Source organism: Microtus oregoni, unplaced genomic scaffold (assembly GCF_018167655.1).
Source record: "Microtus oregoni isolate MIOR12 unplaced genomic scaffold, Mior012 000004F_ref0000308, whole genome shotgun sequence".
NCBI classification, from domain to species: Eukaryota; Metazoa; Chordata; class Mammalia; order Rodentia; family Cricetidae; genus Microtus; species Microtus oregoni.
In genome coordinates this window covers 7,494,269-7,517,529 of record NW_024543063.1, presented here as the reverse complement: position 1 = coordinate 7,517,529, position 23,261 = coordinate 7,494,269, and the positions used below count along the sequence as shown (strand labels likewise).

Here is a 23,261-nt window from a genome sequence, read left to right as displayed (position 1 = left end):
TGATTGTGGGGAACCTCCAGAGCCTCGGCCTTGTAGATACAATGCCCTGGTGTCCACCCCTGGTTCACTCCGATAAAGATGCCCACTCAAAAATATCCCGGTACCTCTGTGTAAGTTGTTCCTCTGCTCAAGATTTTGGGAGCGGCAAGGCCATCCAGCCGATCCCTCAATACTGTCCTCTGCTCCTGCACCTGGCCAGCAGCATCCAGCTTTCCTAAACCCACATAACCATTCCCAAAGGAAACAGTGTTTTTCTCAGCTACATCGCTTGACAGTTCCCGGCCAGGAGTGTCAGTCTCTTTTCGGTGGCAGTGATTAAACACCACAACCAAAAACAGCATATGGGAGAAATGATGTATTTCGACTTACGACTCCAGGGGGCTAAGAGTTCATCATGGCAGGGAGGCATGACAGCAAGCAAGCATCAGACGCAGTAGCAGGCGCAGGAAAGCTGAGAGCTCCCATGTTGAACCACAAGCACAAACGCAGAGAATGAACTGGAAGTACCATGAGCCTTTTAATCCTCAAACCCACCCTTGGTGATGTACTTCCTGCATCACCTACGGCCCCCCACAAACAGGGCTGCCAACTGGGGGCCAGGCATTAAAATACTGAAGCCTTTAGGAGACATTTCTCATTCAAACCCCGAAAGACCCAAGGGAAAGACGTAATTGACCCATCCAGCCCTGGTCCCCACCCGCTTTGCGTGCTGTTCTTGACTGGGCACTCCAGGACCTCCCCTTGATCCAGTTCCAGGCTCCAGGTACTTTTGAGCAGGGCTGTACTGAGCTCCAGCTCCTATGGCCCATCTCATCCCAGACGGTTTGTGTGGGAGCCCAGATAAGGTACTGCCCATAGCTTTCTGAAACCAAGAGGTCGCCTCAGAGCTCAGCGCTGTGCCCCTTTTTTCTGTCTGGGCTTCGGTTCTTTAACCCTCGATAAAATCGGTTCTTGTGTGTAGTAATAGGAGCGGCCAGCACCCCAGCCGCCTGGCTAGCTTATGCCCCGAAATAACAACACACAAATTGTATTCATTTTGTATTCAATTCAAATTGGCCCTTTAGCTCTAGCCCTTACTGGCTAATTCTGATATCCCGATCAACCCATCTCTAATAATCTGTGAGCACCGGTCTTACCGGGAAAGATTCAGCATGTCTAACCGGGCGGCTTGCTTCATCACGTGCGTCTGCCCAGGAAAGGGGAGCATGGCGTCTCTGAGCTCACTTCCTCTTCCTCCCAGCATTCTGTTCTGTTTACTCCTCCCACCTATGTTTTAACCTATCAGGGCCAAGCAGTTTCTTTATTGCTTAACCAATGAAATCAACAGATTGATATATGACACTCCCACATCACTTGTGGCTAGGAGTGGGGCAGTCCATAAGACCCCTTCTTAAAAGGAGTAAGGGAGGAGGGATGGCAGAAGTGGCCGAGTCATTTCCGTCGTTGGAAGAGACATGTTAGACATGAGGAAAGCCGGCACGAGTACTAAATGCCTGTGTCCCTAGAGCAGATTAAGAGCCAATGTGTTACCTGTCTTTTGTATGGGGTCCTCAGAGCATCTCTGTCTGCACCGGTATCTACGAGACAAACCAAGTCTGCTAGCAGCTGTCACAGCCAGCAGACAACCCCTGACCTCACCTTCCCTGCCACATTGGTTGTATGGTCAACTGCCTCTGTTTAGGCGCCCCACCCTTAGGGGACCCTTGGCACTGTGCAGTTGGAAAGTCTCTCCGGCAAGCTCAGGTTATATATGGGCTCCAACCCATGCCTGAAGTGACAGCCCCCACCCCAAGCCTCTGATTTTTTTTCCCAGTGTCCATAAATGACACTGAGTCTTTGGCTCAGAGAGCTAGGAAGCAGTCATCTTCTGGAGTCTTAAGGTGGGTGGGAACCCGGAAGCCTTTCTTGGAGTTCTGGCCACTGGTCCCTGGATGCTTGGTGCTGGTAAGTGGCGTTCCCTGAGCCCTTGCCTTCTGTTCCCCATCATTCCATGTGAAGCATCATGTATAGTCAAAAAAAAAAAATAACCAACCAAGTCTACTTTATGGGGTTTTAACCGCAGGAGACAGACACAAACACCAGGGCTGAATAGGATTCATAGGATTCAGATTGTGTACCGGTCACCCTGTCAGCCGGAGATGGGAGCAGAGCCTGCTCGTTTACTGCATGGGGCCTTTGAGTGGGGATGTATAGTGATATTTCACTTGTATTTTAATAAATAAAGCTTGCCTGAAAATCAGAGAGTTAAACAGCCCCACTGGCCAGCCTTACAGACCAGGCAGTGGTAACACACACCTCTAATCCCATAACCACACTAGTTTGCCATAGAAACCGGGCAGTGCATTCCTCAAATCCCAGAACTAGAGAGAATTATAAAATGGGAGGAGACAGCTCACAGACAGTCTCCTGAGATTCCTGGAGGCAGGCTCACCATTTCGGATTAAGATAGAGATAAGAACCAGTGGCTGACTGCTTTGCTTTTCTGACCTTCAGGTTGAACCCCAGTATCTGTCTGTGGTGAGCACAAAGTATCACCTTGTTATAGAGAGTGGGTGTGAGAACCTCACACCTGCGGCAGGGGCCTCATTTCCAGTCATCTTCAAAATAGAGTATTGAGCCACGAGGAACTCAAGTCATGCTGTAAGGACCCAGTTGTGTGGGAATAAAATTTGTCTGTCTCCTTTCAGTGCCGTGGGCCAGCAGTGGCTGATGGTGGCCCACTGAGGCAGGCTTCTGTTAGAGATGTTGCAAAACTCAGGCATTGAAATCAACTCTTTGCCATTGCTATTACTTGACCATCAGTCCTGGGTTAGGGTCTGCTCCAAACCAATGAAACACACCCCCATCTTGCCACAGGTGCTTAAGTCCTGTCTCTCCCCCCACTCAGAGCAAACCTCACTCATAGTAATGTCCTCCACACATAGTAATAGCAGTTCAGGGCCCAACATCACATGTATTAGCTACACATCAAATCCCTCATGGCCCCTCAGACTGGATGCCTGTTTGAGGTCCAGTGGGGATTGTGGGTACGCACAGGCAAGGAGCAGCCCCCTAAATCACCGTGGAAAGGCCTTAAGAATGAACCACTGGCTCAGTATTGCCTGTGCCAAGCAACCCATGGTTGTTCCTCCAACAGGACCCACAACTCTGGGCAGACAGAGGCTGTTTTCTTCCTGAGTCCTGGAAGTGGCAGTGTCCCATGTCCCCTTTGACTGCATAGCCAGCCAGGTGCTGGGACACATTTCACAGACCCCATTGTGCCCTAGGAAGAGTGTCTCTGCATGCTCACTGGTCACAGAGTCTGGGCAGCATGCCGCCTCTGCTCCCAGGCCAGAGCAATGAATTGCTCCTCTCTTCCCTGGAATGATCTGGAAGAAAGAGGATTCCCTCCTCCTGGAGGATTCCCCTCAAAGCCATGCTCTGCTCACTCAGAGGAAATCATTTCTTCTCCTCCTCCAGGAAGAAGCACACTGCCAAGTTGACCCTGCTGTGCAGCGTGACTGCCGTATGAGACTGCAGCTGCTGTCCCTGCTGGAACTGGGGGAGAAGACATGAGTTCATAGCGCCTCACCCGCCCAAGACTTTCAGCATGGCAGCCCAGCGAATCCGGGCTGCCAACTCCAGTGGCCTCCCTCGGTGCAAGTCAGAGGGGACTCTGATTGACCTGAGCGAGGGCTTCTCAGAGACAAGCTTTAATGATGTCAAAGGTAAGATCCTAGCCAACTCCTCCTGGCTGAGGGGACAGTGGGGTGTTAATGTCTCCCTAACCCTGGAGCTTCTTAGGCATTCGGGCAGCTGGTTTTGTATCCCTCCCTCTAACCCTTGCTGTGCTCTCGGTTCCTCCCTGAAGCAATACCCATTTATCTCAGCTTTGAGTGTGTCGGGAGACAGTTGTGTGCACACGTATGCACTTACTATTATGTGGGCACACGGGTGGGGGTGCACATGTACGCAAGTTCACTTGGAGTCCACACGTCACTCAGATGCTACCCTCCTTGGTTTCTGAGACAGGGGATCTTACTGAACCTGGAACTTACCAAGTGCACAAGGCTGGCTGGCTAGCTCACAGACTCTGACCATTGAGCAAATCTATCTTTCAGACACATGCATGTATCCCAGGGTGTCATTTGGTTCCTGAAAGTCCACTCTCTCCTTGCTGGACCACATCTAGTCGCTTGGACCTTGGGATGCACTGGTAGCATCCTGGTCACCTGTGTCACCATGGTCTGCCTTCTTTCTTATAGCATTGACAGTTCACTGCTGATGTCACACACACACACACGCACGCACGCACGCACGCATGCACATCTTACTCTCCTTATCCTCCCTCTCCCCCTGAGTACTCAGAACTTTATTCCTGAGAACTGTTCCTTTTCCCTTGGCAAACTCCAGACTAAGCGGTTCTGGACTGAAGCTACAGCCCCCGTGTCTTCAGCCCTCACATCAGCTACCTGCTCCCCTGTCCTGGCTAGTGCACGCAGTCCCAAGCTCTGGTGCACGTGCTCTTTGAAAGAAAGGGAACAAGCTGGAAGGTGTTTTAGCAACAGAGTTAGTGGGTGTTGCTATAAATAACAGAACATTTGTTTTTTGCAGTCGGGTAGTGGGCAACGTGTTCTTATTTCTAGCTTTGGGGGTGGAAGGCTAGAAAAGGTGAGCAGAACCTGCATGGTTTGTGCTCAAAACACAGACACGAGAGCTGAGTGTTTAAAAATAACCAAATGCTATTGTCCAGAAAGCAAGAAAGCTTGCCCCAGTATGCAGAGCCAGTGTGGTTCAGAGAGGGCACCTGAGAATCCAAGGTCACTCAGGACTGAGGAGGAGGCCTAGTCTGGTCTCTGCAGATGATCCCTGGGCCTTGATGCTGGCCTATCCCAGCCGGCAGCATCACGTTCATTTTCTTAGTGTGTGCATCAAAGGGCAAACCGACCCTTGTCACAACATCCGCTGCAGATTCTTCTACCCTCCTTCATGCTTTGCTTGTGTACAAACTTAGGGCAGGCGGTAAAAAAATGTCTTATCCAGAATCCTGAAGTTGTCAACACCCAGGGAATATTTTTCTGTGAATTATAACAAAGGCGGTTGTCAGTCTGGACAGTATGCCCCATATCCCATTAGGATGGGATTCGGTGAAGAGTTAGTGAGGCAGAACCTCCACCCCGTACCCTCTTGTTCCTGGTGCTCAGATGGATTTTCTATAGGCTTGTCCCCGAGAGGGAATTGGTGGCACCATGGTGGTTCCCCAACAGATGCAAGACTTTTGGCCCTTGAAGGAGCCAGATCTTTAAAAGTGAAATATATTTTCATGTCTCCTAGAAGGAGAGTGCTCAGAATTTTAAGTAAAACCATCCTGATTCTTCCGTCTGGTAAACTTAAAATGATAATTTGTATTGATGTGTTTCAGACTGTGTACAAAGCATGTTTTAGTGCGTTGGCGCTTTTTTTTTAATTTTGAAAATATTGCTGTAAGAGAATTAATTATTTGAAGGGAGCACAACAGGAAATAACTTTGGAGGGATTCCAACAAGGTTTTAATGGCTGGCATGCACTATTTAATTTTTCATGTGTGTTTTATTTATTTGTTTTTGGTTTTGGGGGTTTTATCTTTTATTTCTAGAGGACATGACTGGCCACATACGTGGGAGAGAAGGGTTTCTATGACCTCTAACCCTGCCTGGCTCACTTCCTTTCTCCAGTTTTCCTTCAAACATTCTTGGGATTCAGAACGAGGCCCCAGAAGCACAATGTGATCTGCCCTCCTGTCTCTATCCCTTCTTGACACATCAAGGGAAGAATTCCTCCCAAATGCTTAGGGAAAGCTCTGAGCCAGCCAGAACGGCAGCAGTCCCACCTAGCTGTCCCACGTCTCTGGTTAGAGTCGGTGGGGAAATTAAGATGCCTATTCCAGAGGAGCCTTGCCCCGCGTGTCAGGGAGAGGTTAAATAGAAGTTAAGAAGAATAGGGGCAGACAGGCCTTGCTAGTGCCTAGCTCCCTCTGCCTTTCCCATGGCTCATACCCTTCTCAACCAGTGGCGTCTCTCTGCGTGGCCACCCAGCGTTAGGCAGTTGTTTCCCCGGGGCCGGGGCTCCTCAACCTGAAGGCTTTGTGTGATTGTGTGTCTTCACACAGACTGGCTATGCTCTCGTCCTGTTCACCTGCCCTTTCCTGTTACCTGCAGGGTCACATAGCGCACCTCCAGAGAGGAAGCGGGCCTCTCCCTGCAGGGTCTTCATTCATCCTCATCCTTTCAGAGGCAGGATTTATGTGATGGTTAACATTTGCTTTTTAACAGAATTGAGACTCACGTAGAAGACAAATTTAGCTAGTGAGTCAGTTCCCAGACTGGGTTCATTGAGGGGTGGAGACGCCCCTTAAATGTGAGTAGCACCATCCCATGGACTGTAGAAAAAAAGAGAAACCGAGGAAGCCGGCCGAGCCCCAGCACTCATCCCTCTCTGCTTCCTGATTGCAGACCGGCCGCCTCACACTCTGCTAACCATGCCTCCCGCCTTGACACCCTCAGACCCTGAGCCAAAACGAACCCTTTCCTTTGCTCGGGTGCCTTTGTCACCTGTTTTGTCATGGCATCAGGCAGGAGAAAGGAACCAATCTAGTTCGTCACTGTTAGGAGGTGGTGGCAGAAGGGCACAGGCCAGGGGACTTGTGACCTGTTTGTCAGCCCCATGATTCGGTGGTTCTGGTGCTGATGTGTGACTGTCAGCTCCTAAATATTCCCTGCCCACCTGCTGTGTGCCAGGCTCCTGGAGTACTTACATACCTCTGAGAGATGAAGATTTCCGCCCTTTCAGACATGGCGTCCTCAACAAAGACAGATTAACAACCATAGTGCATACAGACCATGACGTGTGTGCTAGCGTGACACAGGAGCCCTTTGACGGAAGTGAAGACCCCAAACTTGAGGCTAAGATCGAATGTTTCTAGGCAGGTTTGATGATGCATGAGGAGTAGTGGGGACAGGGGGTCTGGGCTAAGTGTGTCGAAGCCCAGTTGCGTGAATCCCACGTCTCGGTCCACATTGGCCTCAGGCACAGGGAGGATGCGCTCTCCTCGTGTTCTCTAGCAGAAATTATTCTGGATGGTGTTTTGAGGTGTTGGTTCCTGAATCCCGTCAAGTCTGCAATGACAAACCCTGGGCCTGGTACCTTCTGCACTGATTAACCTGGGGTCAGGGAGTGGGGTACAGATGCAGGGAGAGGTATCCTCCTGCTAGAAGTCCAGACCCAGGAAGATTGCCTCCTCTCTCTTCCCCCGTTTCCATGGCTAAACTCACACTACAGGAAGGGATGTGTGTCCACACGCTTGCGTGAACTGTCTCATTCCTCATTTACCTCGCTTTCATCCTAGAGTGGTCTGTGAGCCCGTGTCCCAGGCACGGCATGTTCTACAGACACGGTGGTTTCCCCTAAAGATCACACACTCCTTTCCTCAAAAGTCTCTGCCTCCCGCTTTTCTCTTCCCTTTAGAAAGCCAGGAATTCCTTGACTCCCCTTTTTGCACACTGATGATTTTTTTTATACCTTTGCTTCAATTTAATATTGGTCTCTTTGTTCCTCTGAAGTTTGAGAGTAAAGGAGAACGTTCCCCTTGCCCTGTATTAAGTGTTGTAAAGAAAAAATGAAATTAGAAGGGAATGGATGGATTTTTCTGGCAGATTATGTACAACCCCAACTTCAGGCTGTACACCATCAGGCCACACCACACAGCCTCCTAAAAAGGTTGTCTTTTCTCCATTGGGAAAAATAGGGGACCCCGTAGTTACATGGTTCCAAAAGGCAACTCAACGTCGGTCTGGTGAACCTACAGCAGCAGGGCCCTGAAACAGGGCTTTGTGTCCCTTTAAACGAGTAGAGGGCACCTTCCAGGGCCCAGGGAGCCCGGTGAGTGCCCCTCTGCCGGCTGTGAATCTAAGTGACTTCCTTGTCTGCTCCCCAAGCTTGGCCACGGAGACAGAATTTGATTTGTCGTGTCCCCTTTCAAAGAGAAATGAACCTGGCAGGAAATGGTGTCTGGGCAGCCAGTGTGATAGATGATGACCCAGTGACCACAGACTTCATCCTGTATTGAGCAACTGTCAAGTTGGGTTAGCTGAGAATTTTTTAGCCCTTTTGCTCGTTTCTGCATGCAGTCAGTTTTAGACAAAGTTTCATTTGAACTGGGAAGATGGTTCAGTGGCTAGGAGGGCTTGTTGCTTAAGCCCGAGGACACGACATCAAGTTCTGGATCTCACAATTGAAAGAGAGCACCTAGTCCTAAGTTACGGTCTGTTCTCCACACGCATGCCATGCGCACCAGTGTGTACGCCTGTGTGCATGCATGCACGCGCACCAGTGTGTACGCATGCACGCATGCACAATTTAGTTTAATTTTAGAAGGAAAGAATGTTTCTTTCTGTTTGCTGTAGAGACCAGATGTCTCTAGACTAAGTAAGGTCATGGTGGAGGGCTCCCTGGGGGAGGGTCCCTGTCTGCTTCCATCAGAAAGAGCTTTCCCTGTCTCCTGAAAATTGTCTCACTTGGGGCAGGCCACATATGGGAGTTGAACACATCCGTTGTTATATTTCCAGGCATACACTCTACTTAGATGACTTAGTTTGTCTGTTCCAGGTGTTGTCTGTGGTACTCACAGGCATGGTGTGAGGAGAGAGACCAGGCCTTACCCTGAGCTGTTTTCAAAGTGATGGCTTTTCAGGCTGTGTTCAAATGGATACTGGGTAGTAGCACCCTCCATGGCTAGACGAACCTCCGATTATCAGGGGATGGGGGTTCCTTGCTTCAAGCAGTCATTTAAAATGGTTCCAAAAGACCCGCAAAAATCGTTGTCACCTGAATAGGAGTGAGGAGTGGGTTGGACTTTGAAACTGAACTAGTCCTGGTTGTCAAGAACCTGCCCCTCCTTTTTTGTCTTTCATACCAACAGAAAACAAGGACTCAATGATCTGTCGCTGGAATCTGAGTGTTCCTCATTCCCAGTCCATACGTGCAGCGAGCCACCGCCTAACCCATAGCATCACTGGGCCACCGCCTAACCCATAGCATCACTGGGCCACTGCCTAGCCTATAGCATCACTGGGCCACCGCCTAACCCATAGCATCACTGGGCCACTGCCTAGCCTATAGCATCACAGGGCCACTGCCTAGCCTATAGCACCACTGGGCCACTGCCTAACCCATAGCATCACTGGGCCATTGCCTAGCCTATAGCATCACAGGGCCACTGCCTAGCCTATAGCACCACTGGGCCACTGCCTAGCCCATAGCATCACTGGGCCACTGCCTAGCCTATAGCATCACAGGGCCACTGCCTAGCCTATAGCATCACTCGGCCACCGCCTAACCCATAGCATCACTGGGCCACTGCCTAGCCCATAGCATCACTGGGCCACTGCCTAGCCCATAGCATCACTGGGCCACTGCCTAGCCCATAGCACCACTGGGCCACTGCCTAGCCCATAGCATCACAGGGCCACTGCCTAGCCTATAGCACCACTGGGCCACTGCCTAGCCCATAGCACCACTGGGCCACTGCCTAGCCCATAGCATCACTGGGCCACTGCCTAGCCCATAGCATCACTGGGCCACTGCCTAGCCTATAGCATCACTGGGCCACTGCCTAGCCTATAGCATCACTCGGCCACTGCCTAGCCTATAGCATCATGGGGCCACTGCCTAGCCTATAGCATCATGGGGCCACTGCATAGCCTATAATGTCAGTGTCTTCTCCAGCATGTCACTTTTGTCCTCCCTTTCATCATAGTGACAGTCCTGATCAGAAATTAGATAAAAATTTTATCAAAATGAGGTGTTCAGAGAACAGGGACATGTTCACTGTGTATCATGTGGTCTGCATTTCTAGGGTGGTTGAGGGACATTCTTATGTGTCCTTTGTCCCAGCTAGAAGGTTGAATTGAAAAGTAGCTAGGTGGGAGGATACCAGAGTGCTCCTGAGTCATTACATGGGCCATGTGGGGCTCGCATGGATCTTTCCCCAGGATGGTTTCTATTCTTTCCTTGCTGGGTTGGTGACTACATCATGACACCATCCAGTTCTGGCCGACCGCTCATCCACTCACTCTGTCCCCAGTTTGAAAGTGTCTCCTGTGCCTGTAGGCCTGGCCTCACGCTCTCTCTCTCTCCCTCTCTGTTTTGTGCAGTGCCTTCCCCCAGTGCCTTGCTAGTAGACAACCCCACGCCTTTTGGAAATGCAAAGGAAGTGATTGCAATCAAAGACTATTGCCCAAACAACTTCACCACCCTGAAGTTCTCCAAGGGCGACCACCTCTACGTCTTGGACACGTCTGGCGGGGAGTGGTGGTATGCCCACAACACCACCGAGATGGGCTACATCCCTTCCTCCTACGTGCAGCCGCTGAACTACCGGAATTCTACCCTGAGTGACAGCGGCATGATTGACAATCTCCCTGATAGCCCTGAAGAAGTCGCCAAGGAGCTAGATCTGCTAGGGGGCTGGACAGACGACCAGAAAGAATCTGGCAGACCCTACAGTAACAACCCTTTCTGGAATGGAGTCCGAACGAACCCATTTCTGAATGGGAATGCACAACCCAGCATGGATGAGCTAAACCCCAAGAGCACTGTAGACTTGCTGCTCTTTGATACGGGCACATCTTCCTTCACCGAATCCAGCTCAGCAACCACCAACAGCACCGGCAACATCTTTGACGAGCTCCCGGCCACCAATGGACACCACATGGAGCAGCCGGTCAAGCGGGACAATCCCTTCTTCAGAAGCAAGCGTTCCTACAGCCTTTCGGAACTCTCCGTCCTGCAAGCCAAATCAGATGCTCCCACAACGTCCGGTTTCTTCACGGGCTTGAAGTCACCGGCCCCAGAACAGTTTCAAAGCCGAGAAGATTTCCGAACTGCCTGGCTGAATCACCGGAAGCTGGCCCGATCCTGCCATGACTTAGACCTCCTTGGCCAAAGCCCAGGTTGGGGCCAGACCCAAGCTGTGGAAACAAATATCGTGTGCAAGCTGGATAGTTCTGGGGGTTCTGTGCAGCTTCCCGACACCAACATCAGCATCCATGTGCCCGAGGGCCATGTAGCCCCTGGGGAGACGCAGCAGATCTCCATCAAAGCCCTGCTGGATCCTCCGCTGGAGCTCAACAGTGACAGGTCCAGCACCATCAGCCCCGTGGTGGAGGTGAAGCTGAGCAACCTGGAGGTGAGCACCTTCATCATCTTGGAGATGAAAGTCTCTGCCGAGGTGAAAGGGGACATCTTCAGCAAAAGTACAGTGGTCCTGCAGTGTCTGAGAAGTGACTCGAAGGAGGGGCCTTATGTGCCCATTCCCCTCAGCTACAGCTATGGGGACACAGTCCAGGTACAGCTGGACAACCTGGAACCCTGCATGTACCTTGCTATTGTTGCCCAGGGCCCCAATATCCTCTACCCTTCCACCGTGTGGGATTTCATCAATAAGAGAGTCACTGTGGGTCTTTATGGTCCCAAGCACATCCATCCGTCCTTCAAGACAGTGGTGACCATTTTTGGACATGATTGTGCCCCTAAGACCCTGCTGGTCAGTGAGGTTACTCGGCAGGCTCCCGGTCCCGCGCCCGTAGCGCTACAGCTGTGGGGCAAGCACCAGTTCATCTTGTCCAGGCCCCAAGATCTCAGAGTGTGTATGTTCTCCAACATGACCAACTATGAGGTCAAGGCCAACGAGCAAGCCAAAGTGGTGAGAGGGTTCCAGATGAAACTAGGCAAGGTCAGCCGTCTGATCTACTCCGTCATCTCCCAGAACCCCAACGAGCTGTCCGACTTCACGCTGAGGGTACAGGTGAAGGACGATCAGGATGCCATCCTCACCCAGTTCTGTGTCCAGACTCCCCAGCCACCCCCCAAGAGTGCTGTTAAGCCATCCGGGCAGAGGAGGTTCCTCAAGAAGAATGAGGTCGGGAAGATCATCCTGTCCCCGTTCGTTGTCACCACCAAGTACCCAACGTTTCAGGACCGCCCCGTGTCTAGTCTCAAGTTTGGCAAGCTCCTGAAGACTGTGGTGCGGCAGAACAAGAGCCACTACCTTCTGGAGTACAAGAAGGGCGACACGGTGGCCCTGCTCAGCGAGGAGCGCATCCGCCTCAAGGGACAGCTGTGGACCAAGGAGTGGTACATCGGCTACTATCAGGGCAAGGTGGGCTTGGTGCACACTAAGAACGTGCTGGTGGTCGGCAAGGTCCGGCCCAGCCTCTTCTCGGGGCCCGAGCTGAGCACGTCGCTGCTGTTGGAGCAGATCCTCCGGCCCTGCAAATTCCTCACCTACATCTATGCTTCCGTGCGGACCCTGCTCATGGAGAACATCAGCAGCTGGCGGGCCTTCGCCGACGCCCTGGGCTACGGCAACCTGCCGCTCACCTTCTTCTGCCGGGCAGAGCTGGACAGCGAGGCGGAGCGGGTGGCATCTGTTCTGGAAAAGCTGAAGGAAGACTGTAACAACCCTGACAACAAGGACCGGAAGTCCTTCCAGAAGGAGCTAGTGATGGTGAGTGCCCAGCATGTGTTCAAACCTTGGGGTGAGCTTCCTGAGGCAGGCAAGCGTGGGTCATGTTTGGCCAGCTCACAAGGGGGTAGTATTGGAAGTGTAGCTGTTGGATCCTTAAGGACCCCTAAAGAAGGTGTCTCCCTCTCTTCTGCATTTATGAGCCTGTCTGTGGCCTCTGGGGGACCTGTGTGTGCTGGTTAGTTTTGGTCAACTTCACACAAACTAGAGTTCCCCAGGAACAGGGAGCCTCAATTGAGAAATTACCTCCCTCAGATTGGCTTACAGACAAGTCTATGGGGGATATTTTTTTGATTAGTGATTGACATGAACAGGGAGTTTATCCTGAATTGTCTAAGAAAGCCGAATGAGCAAGCAGTAGGATGCAAGCCCATAAGCGATATCCCCCGTGGTTCCCACCTCTGCTCCTCCTTGAGTTCCTGCTCGGACTTCCTTCAGTGATCAGGACATGTGAGCCAAATAAACCCTTCCTCCACACCCTGCCCCCCAAAGGTGCTTTAGTTCATGATGTTTATCACAGCACTAGAAAGCTAATGGGAGGAGGGGCTGCAGGCTGTGATCCAGAAGCCTCTGTTTGGGTCTTGAGAGGGTATCTGTGTGTCCTTAGGTTCTCAGCAGACTCTGTGACTTAGGGCAAAAGCCTTTTGTCCCAAATCCTGGCCTTGCCTTGATGTGAGTTCTTGCTTTGTATTTTTTACCCAGCGCCTCCCACTTCTGTCTCTACTGCGATACCTTCTCCCTGCCTGGGGTTCATCTGATGAGTCCATGGGGGACAGGCTCTTGGCCAGTATGAAATGAATAGGCGTTCTAAGAAATGCATGGGAAACAGAAGTTCCATGCTTGGTTCTGAGGCGCCCTGATCTCAGGCCACCTAGAGACATTTCCTGAGACCTTCCCAGGTCTTCCAGCAACCTGGGCCTTTGAGCGTAAGGCAGTGGAACAGCCCCGTGGTTTCCTACAGGCAGCCCACCCAAGTTGTAAGGTGCTGATGGTCACTGTGGCTGGTAGGAACCCTTGGTGACCGCCTCTTGATCGTTCCTGCTTTTCCTGTCCCCAGCTTCTTGGGCTGCCTTCCTGCTCCACATCCCATCCCCACCTGCCCCCTCCATGTGACATCATCACACATCTCTCTGAGGAGCAGCAAGGCATGAGAGACCCTTTGACTGTGCCACGGTACGGGAAGAACAGGCCTAGGACTCCCCAGAAAGGGAGGTGGCTGTGTGAACTGCAGTTAGGAAGGCCCTTGACAGTTAGGCCCCAGTAGGCCTTGCTGGCTGTCTCACTGGGAAAGAAGCCAGAAGTGAATGGGGACAACATGGGCTCTGCATGTGGGTCACCCACCAGGGTCAGACAGGTCTCTTCAGCTGTCACCATGTAAACAAATTCCCAGAAGGTCATGGAGAGTCCCTTGCCTTGGCCTCCCTGGCTGACTGGAGCTCCCCAGGCAGGAGCCCTCTGCCAGTGTTCATCATTGACTGGAGAATTAGGTGTTTCCGTGGAGCATAAACAGCATCCCACCGTGGAAGGACGCTTACCCGGAGTAGGCCCAATTCCTTCCTCTGGGCAAACATCATGGATGGGGGCTTTATGCCCATTTCCTATTTACTTTTTGTGGTCAGGTTCTTATCGATCATGGCAGGTTTGGAGAGAGGAGGATCCTGTGCAACTCTGAGTCCCCTCTGCCTTACTGCCTGGAGGAGAAGCAACCAGGCCTTGGCTGGGACTTGGCCCTGGGGCAAGGGCAGTTTTGTAATAAAAACAAAACCTAGGTTCCTTGTGTTCTGTTCTAACCAGCTATCTCGGGCATTGCCTCCTGAATAGCTGAATTTTAATGGCTGGCCACACGTCAAAAGCCCACAGCTGGCTAACCCCAGCCTCGGCAACCTGCTTCGTTTTTTGTGGATTCATGACTAAGGGTCAGTTGGGCCCCAGCTTTCCCTTGCCCTACTTAGCAGGTCACTTAGCTAGATCAGCGCCCCCTTCTGTTTGTGAGCTTCCTCTGCACCATCAGTATCTCTGCTCTGGCAACTCTAATTAGTGGAAGTAGGAAGGTTTGAGATGGTTGGTCACTGTGCGGACTGGAAGGAAAAGGTCTCTCCAAGTCTGGAGGCTCCTCTCTATGGCCACCGGGCTCCTCCCCTGCACCTCAGGCCTGTGGCAGCCCAGTCTCTGCCTGTGGGCTTTTCTCTGTGTCCTGCATGCACCAACTGTCCCCCTTGCGTGTTCCACAGCTGATGTCCCTCCTGCCTGGACTCCTGGTGATGCATTCGCTCGGATGCCCATTCTGGTGTCGCTTCCAGCCATTGACGAAGCAAGCTTGTGCTCCTGGTTCTTCGCAGTGCTTGTTCGAGTCAGGATTTGCATATGCTTGTCATTACTGCCCTCCATTAGACCTACGCTCTATGGAGGAAGGAGGGCATGGAGGAGACCCTGGAAGAGGGTGGGAGGGAGTGGGTGGGTATGTGAGAAATGGCCTAGGCGCAGAAGCATCTGGGCCTTCTGTGCTCTTGTCATACTATGCTTCCTTTCTCTGCTGCCATTCCACCCCTGTATGTAACAAGGGCCAACAGCCTATGGCACTCAGGGCCGCTTGTGTCCCCTCAACAAGAGGTAGGATGTTGTGGTGGATGTTCCACAACTGACTTTTCTGGGGCGGCCTGCACTCTGGTACCTTTGCATATTTGACTGGAGATACTTGTGGTTTTGATGACCACTGAAGTTCGAGACCCTCTGTAAAACCTGTCTGACCTGTTCTAAGTCACAGGCTCTTTCCAGAGAGCAAAAAACATCATTGGATACATAGATAGCCAGTGTCACTTTGGGGTCAGCTGGCAGGAGACATACACTGACCCTGAAGACATTGGCCAGTGCCTGGCAGGGGTGGGGGACTTGATTTTGTAACCTGAGGTTTAGTATGTATGTATGGGGGAGGAGGGGGTGTCTTCAGAAAGGAAGAAAATGCAGAACGTGTTCTGTTTATGAGGCACCGGGATCATCTTGCGTCTTCTGTTGTACTCTGTGGACCATAGAAAACAGAATTTTCTGAGTGTCTTTGAAAGTCTAAGTGGGAACACATATTTGTGGATGTTCTGTGAATCACAGAAACACTGAGTGGGGGAACAATTTGACTGTAGGCATATGTGTGCATCTCCTAGATCTGTGGTACTGTCATCTCATGGGCACATGAGTTTTAAGTCGTCTGGGGAGAAAGGGGTCATAGGCAGGACCTGAAGGAACCAGGTCTTTAGGGACTATGATGGGCTTTATCCAGTAATGTGCTTTTTAGTTTAAAGGAATACACTTTTTTAAAAAGGGTTTGTTTTTATTATACATGTTTCTCTTCACACACATGCTCCAGTACCCTTAGGGGCCAAAGGAGGGCCTCAAATCCATTGGAGATGGAGTGACAGGTGTTTGTGAGCTACCTGATGTGGGTGCTGGGATCGTCATGAAAGAGCAGCAATGCTCCCAGCTACTGAGCCATCTCTTCAGTCCCAGCATGCCTCTGGTGTAAGACACTCTTTCTTTGAGGACACCATCCTGAATGGGCCCTGTGGTCTCTGTTCTTATGGGGAGGAAGAAGTCATTGCCTGAAAATGAAGAGGAAAAGAGATTTTAGAAACCACTCTTGGTGACCTCACTAAAACCTTGGGAGGACTGTGAAAGCTGCGCCCCTCAAGGGCCCAGGGTCAGCTCTCTCTGCTGCTGGTCCAGGAGTCACCACCGAGAACCAAGCCTCCAGCAGTCTCTTGGGTCATAGCGTGGGACTTACAGAAAGAGGGCCACAGCGGGCCCTCTGGAGGAATTTGTGTGAGAAAGAGGGAGCGGGTTTGTAGGGTGCCAGCCAGGAAGACAGTTGTCTCCAGGAAGGGAGCAGATGGAGGTGCCCCAAGACACCAAGTTGGGTGGCTATCGGAAAACAGAAGAGTCCAGAAGGGTGGCAAGGGAGCTCAGAATGGATCAGGAGAAAAACCCACCTTATCCCTCAGACCAGGAGAGCAGAGATAGAACTGTGGGCTATGTAGTTAACTGTGTGAAGAGTGTGACCCCGTCAGCCATGCCCCTTGTGTTGCGTAGGAGAGTTTTTACCGGAGCCTCTCAGGAAAAAACACAACAGCAAAAACCCAAATACTAGCTTACTGTATTTTCCTAAGAGCTTGTGAAAACAGGTTAGCAGCCATATAGCCTGTGGCCGACAGTTACTGTAAACAACATCTTACAATGACAGGGCCATGCTCCTTTACCTCCCGGTTGTCTACAGTTGCTGTGATGGTAAATTTTTAAGTCAGCTGACCACAGCCTAGAATTGCCTATAAAGGAAATTTCAACTTGTTTAGATCAGGATGGCCTGTGGTCATGTCTGCAGGGGGGCTGTCTTGATTGACAGTCAGTGTGGGCAGTGCCCTTCTCTAGGCATGGGACCCTGAACTGTATAAAACACTAGAAAGCAATAAGCAGACAGGAAGGGCACTGCTTCTCTCTGCTCTTGACTGAGTACAGTGTGACTAGCCAATTGAGTTTTTCCCTTGAGCTCTCAACTCAGTGAAGGACTGTAATGTGGAATTGTGAGCAAGGTAAGCCCCTTCCTCCCTTGTTGCTTTGGATCAGGTGTTTATCACAGCAACAGAAATAAAACTACAAGAACCGCCTTTGGGCAATGTCGTTCTGCCCCTGTGAAGTTGGGACAGAAGCCATGTGAGCTACAAGCCACGATTTAAAACTGTCCCTGCTTTATAGCCAAATTCTATGTGAACTCCGTATTGTGTTTTATTTCCTTTGGTATTTTCTAGTATGTCTGTGTATACCTGAGTAAGCTATTATGAGGGTTGGGAATCCCTAGAGCAGGAATCCTGAGGTGCACTTCCTGCTGCTCGGACTTAAGGTGTATCCAGAGTTCACCCTTTTGGAGACTTTAACACACTGTGTGGTGTGAGTGGCTGGGTCATAGATCCAAGGGTAGGCAGAGTGCAGGAGAGGTGAGACACCTTCATTCCCGACAGCAGCACCAGCCTATCCGGTCGTCAGCTACTCCCAGAAATGGAGCCTTGGCTGCCCAGGACCTGTCCATGTGCTCTCCTGACCAGCAGTGGCCCATCAGAGGCCGGAGAGTGGCCTGAGTTTCCCAGGACCTTTGTAGTCTGTGCCCAGAGCCCCTAGGGAAAGAGCAGATTCGCTGACTCCTGCCAAGAGTGACTTGAATCGAAAGCAGGTGATTTTGACGCACTCTGTTACCCAGAACACGAGGCCACCTCCAGAGCCAGGCAGCCAAGTGTACAGACACTCAGGCTCGTTTGATATGACTCACTGACTTGCTGTTAGGCCCTGTGTTCATTTGCAGTTTCTTCCAGGACAACACATAGAACTGAGGGGACCCTTCCTGCACCAATTTATCTCTGTGCTCACAGCACATCAGACAGAGCTTAAGACTGATCCCCGACCACCAGTATGTCACACATCCACTCCCACACATGTGACTATATACACAATCATACCTCTTTCTTCCAGAACATAAACACATTTTTAGTTTTCATAGAAACAATTTTTTTCCAGATATCAGAATCCAAATTATAACCAACCAGTTTGTGAAAGACGGGAAGTGGTTGAAATGGGGTAAAACCCTTCTACTCTGAAGCCATGTTTGGTTCAACTCCTGGTACCATGTGCTCAGCAACATGGAAAGAGCCTCCAGAAACGGAGTCCTGCCTCTGCCTCTATCGCCTCCAGCTGAGGGGCTCTGGGCTTAGCTGTTCAGTGTCTGCCAGTGTGTCTTGCTCTCTATACAACAGTCGTGCTTGGCCAACTTGAGCCAGGCCTTCCAGTGGCTGGGACACCACTGACCTTCCCTCAGGAAAGAGTATCAGTTCCCTCTGCCCCCTCTGGAAAGAATATCAGTCCAACACCACTTCGTAAGTGGGTGGCCCTAGGGACTTTAGCCATGATGATCTGCCCTCTGTGGTTTTGTCAAGTTATATCTGAAAAGATGTCTGTTCAAGCCAGGTCTGTAGTAAGGAGCGGCAGGCTGTGTTCCTGTCGCCTGGCTCCCGGTCGTCTGGCTAGCTTATGCCCCAAAATAACAACACACAAATTGTATTCTTTTAAACACTGCCTGTCCCATTAGTTCTAGCCTCTTATTGGCTAACTCTCACATCTTGATTAACCCATTTCTAATAATCTGTGTAGCACCACAAGGTGGTGGCTTACCGGGAAAGATTCTATCCTACATCCATCTTGGGTCGAAGAATCATGGCGACTGACTCACTTCCCTTCTTTCCAGCATTCTGTTCTGTCTACTCCACCCACCGATATTTTGACCTATCAGGCCAAGCAGGTTTTTTTTTTTTTATTAATTAACCAATGAAAGTAACACATAGAAAGAAGACCTACCTACATCACAGGTCGATTTCTGGGGTCCTGGACATGAGTTCTGGAGATGGTGCCAACCCATACGCCCTGTAAGCCTTCTCCTTCCTCCTGTGCATGGATGGTGCCAGGTTGCTAGGCAAGGGACCCAGACACTGCTTCGGTCTTGAACTCTTGGCGTAAAGAGCATCATCTGCAGGTTGACCTTCCCCCCAAAGCCCAGCCTACCCTGGCCTCACACTGCACTTCCTCTTCTCAGGCTTTGCTGAAAATGGACTGTCAGGGCCTGGTGGTCAGACTCATCCAGGACTTTGTGCTCCTGACCACAGCTGTCGAGGTGGCCCAGCGCTGGAGGGAACTGGCCGAGAAGCTGGCCAAGGTCTCCAAGCAACAGATGGACGCTTACGAGTCTCCCCACCGAGACAGGAACGGGGTGGTGGACAGTGAGGTGAGTGGGGTTCCAACCCGTTGGTTGCTTAATTCCTTCCCCCAGTTCCTGGGACCCATGGGGTACAATAAATAATAAGCAATCTACTTCCTAGTGCTCTAGGAGGGTAAGATGACAGCCCCGGCAGGTGGGAGCCAACAACTGTTCTCAGGATCCTGTCTTGAAAACCCACAGTAGAAGACATGAAGGCTGCTCTGCCGCAGGCTGGGGAGGGTGGACTGCCCTCCCTCGCTAATTTTATTTTTAAATTACCTCCTGTGAGATCAGCAGAACCCTGGGGGTCTCACTGTATTGGTCGAATATCTGCTGTGTTACCTAACTTAGGCAAAGGTGGCTATGGTAGAGTCATGCCCGAAGACTGCTCTATTGGTAAAGGGTGTCTCTAGTGTGTTCCTGGAGACTGATCCGACTCGCAGGACAGGGAAGCAGGAAGTGCCAAACATAAAGGCGTTCTTTCTTTGCATGGTCATTTTATATTCCACAGCATGGGCAAAAGTGGGTACTGTGAGGAAAGAGCGGTTCTGTTAGCAGCTCATGTACACGAGGACACTACTGTTTGCCCACTGTTGGCTGACCAGCCCCCTGGCTCCGCCTGCCACTCTGACGCCCAGTGAATGTCATAAGAGTGACCAATGTAGCTCACTATCCTCTGATCCTGCTTTCTCTCGTTTTTGTTTGTTTGTTTGTTTGTTTGTTTTAATATTTCTGGTAACTCCATCACCCAGGCCATGTGGAAACCCGCCTACGACTTCTTACTCACCTGGAGCCACCAGATTGGGGACAGCTACCGAGATGTCATCCAGGAACTGCACATAGGCCTGGACAAGATGAAGAACCCCATTACCAGGCGCTGGAAGCACCTCACGGGGACGCTGATCCTGGTGAACACGCTGGACATCCTAAGGGCAGCAGCCTTCAGCCCTGCGGACCATGATGACTTTGTGATCTGAGTGGGGGAGGAGGGCCTGGCCTACTGCTCAGCAGAGCTGTAACCCTGCACCCATCGTCTGCCCACAGCGGGGGGGGCCAAGCCATCACCAGGTAGTGCAGGGGGCCATGGCTGCTCAGGTAGAGGCCCATCTGCCAGCCATGCCCAGGAGGGACTCAGGCCCTTGGACTGTCTGCCCCGCCCCTCTATCCAGGGGCAGGTCCCAGGGGGTTTTCTACTTCTGGTTGTTGCCAATCGTGTTGCTTTCTATTTGTCGAAATGTCTGTTGAAATTTAAAAATCACTTTTTTTAACAAAAGAAGAGAGAGGACGTGAGAAAGGTGGTATCTAATTTTTTAATGGACTGTAAAAGTTATTTAAAAAAAAATCACCTTAGTAAAGGCGAACGCTGTGGAGGTTTTTATGTTCTTCAAAGGCCTTTTAAAATTATGTTCCAGGTGTATATTGATATTTAAAGGCCATGGGTGTTTCGGAGTCCCAGGCATACTTGGCGTTTGGACGCTCAGGAGTGGAAAGGAGTTTGCTGCTTGTGGACATTTTCCACTCATTGCCTGTGAAAAGGCAAGTCCATGGGCCTGGTGACGTTTAGTAAACGGGCCCTGAGGATGCCCGCAGTCCTACCGTTCCTTTCTTCTTCTCCTGCCTTGCTGTCCTCTGCGGCCATCCACAGGACGTGTTGGTCTGTGGGCTTTGGTGAGCAACAAAGCCCTCATGTAGCAGCTCAGTGCCATGAGATTCTGCCAACAATGAGAAATCAGCTGGAGTTGGGGTCCCTGTCACCCCTGTGTGTATGCAGCTACCGTTCAGAAGAACAATGCCCCCTTGAGAGCAAGGTAGTCCCTGCCACTCTGGGCATTGAATGCTGTCTCCCTCGGGGTGGCTCTGCCTCTGTCATAGGTGAGGGAAAAACCCTAGCACCCAGCCAGAACCTGGTGGCCCATGACTCTTCCTGTGCCCATCACGGTCACCTCTCAGGCGATGTCACATGCTGGCCTGCAGAGGTGCCATCTGCCATTGCCAAACGCCACACTTCATCTCTCACGTTGGACATTCTCCTTCCTGGTGCACCCGTATCTCCTTGGTAATAACAGTACAGGGGGAACAACTGGTTATCCAACAGTGTAACCCTTTGCACGGGGAACATTTTCCTTAAGCGATGTTCTAGGGAAAGTTGGAGGCTTGTGGAGGATTCAACTTCAGGGTGGTGGGTCACACAGTAGCTGTGGCTTTGGGGGAGGAAACAGGAAGTCGAACTCATACCAGAAAGAACAGCAGTTAAGTGACTCTGGCAATGGGCAGGACTCGGCCTGTCTCCGGGGGCAGCTGCAGACCCTGGGGGCTGCCCTCCATCTGCTTTCCTGGAACAAGTTAATGACTTCCTTGGGTCAGTGTACAGTCCCGCATTGAGCTGACATGTCCTCCACTTCTGACTCAGACCCTTCAGACCAACAGAGTTAGAAGGAAGCAGTAGGTATGAATGCTGCAAGTACCAAATCACACCAACTCCCCCATCACCACCGACATGCCCATCATTCTGCGCCTCTGTTTAACCCAGAGAACATCTCTTTACCTTCTCCCCCAAAGAAGAAACAAAACCAGTCGCACCTTAAACCGTGGCTATTTCTCCTCAGGGGCTTTGAATAGTTTCCTATGCAACAAGTCTTGTAGCACACAAATTCTACAAAAGTTGCAGTAAATTTTATTTGGATATTTTAACTGGTTAGCCTGTGTGTATGTGTCTCTTTGTGCCTAGCCAGACTTTAAATAAAACCCAGCATAAAGATCAGTCAGTGACTAGGTTCCCGTCAGTCACCCTGAGTGACAGTGTGGCAGTTGGTGTAGGGGACTTTTCCTCTTGCTGTCAATTGCTCCTGAGTGGGTAGATCGTTCATTACAACCAAATGGGAATCAGTGTCACCCCGGGCCGGTGTCTATGTCTCTCCTTGTTCCTGGCCTCTACCATCAGGAACTAGTAACACCATCCCCCAGCACTGAGTTCAAGACCCAGCAGTTTCTGAGCATGCTGGCCGTGTTCCTGGGCCTACCGGTGGCAGCGAACAGTGAAGGCCGCCTCTCATGCACCCTTCCGATTGTCAGGAAGAATGGAGCAAGACGTGTTGGCATGGGGACAACCCCAGCTGGAGGTGGGTGGGAGGAGCGGGGCTCATGGAGAGCCGGTTTGAGAGAGTGGAATCCTTCAATCGGCAGGCTGAATGGGAGCCAGCTGGACCAAAGACAGGCCAGACCAGGGAACACTGTCCAGCATTGACACATGGGCATCGTAGATGGAAAGCTGCATAGGCACAGCCTGGATCTTCGTCACACGGGCCAGAGCCCTCTGTGAGCTCAGCCCCCTCCACCTTCTACGCCTGTGTTAATTCTGGCTACTCAGTGTTGAATCTTGAGTGTCCCCCACAGGCCCTAGAGTTAAAGGCTTGGTCCCCAGCAGGGTACTGGTGGGGGTGGGACCTTTAAGAGGTAGGGCCTGATGGCGGGGAAGCTAGGTTACTGGGAGTGTGCCCTTGATGTGAATTGGGGAACAGGGTCTTCCTCTTGTTTTTGTACCTGGCCATGAGCTGAATGGCCTCCTTTGCCATGCATCCCCCTAGCTTCCACAGGCTCCATAGCAGCAGGGCCAACAGTCCTGGACATCAACGCCTGAGTTGTGAGTTCAGATAAACCTGTTCTTATTTTGGGATGATTGCGAGCGCTCACTTAAGTTGTTGCCGAAGACACAGTCCCATGTGGCCCCCTAACTTACCCGTTACACGTGGCTAACAGGAAAATGGATTTTTTTTTTTCTCCCAGTGTCAAGCATGCGAATTACCAGGGCCTTTATTATACCAGGCAAATGCTGTACCACAGAACCATCCGCTCCCAGCTCAGAGCAGCCCTAACAAACTGCTGAACTCGGAAAGGGCATCCTCTCATTGTGGAGGCCAGACGTCTAAAATGAAGGTAACG

The 23,261-nt window shown here is 51.2% G+C and overlaps 1 protein-coding gene across 3 annotated transcripts in view; it reads left to right on the top strand.

Moving 5' to 3' along the window:
* Sh3bp4 (SH3 domain binding protein 4) overlaps nt 1–22,128 on the top strand; it is an 82,889-nt gene extending 60,761 nt beyond the window's left edge. For all 3 annotated transcript variants that reach the window (XM_041649897.1, XM_041649899.1, XM_041649898.1), the window contains 4 exons: nt 3,460–3,707; nt 10,170–12,523; nt 19,161–19,349; nt 20,075–22,128. In XM_041649897.1, the coding sequence (XP_041505831.1) occupies nt 3,590–3,707; nt 10,170–12,523; nt 19,161–19,349; nt 20,075–20,299 (2,886 nt within the window). In that variant the 5' untranslated portion in view covers nt 3,460–3,589 and the 3' untranslated portion in view covers nt 20,300–22,128. The remainder of the gene's footprint in view (nt 1–3,459; nt 3,708–10,169; nt 12,524–19,160; nt 19,350–20,074) is intronic.
* The last annotated feature ends 1,133 nt before the right edge of the window (nt 22,129–23,261 follow it).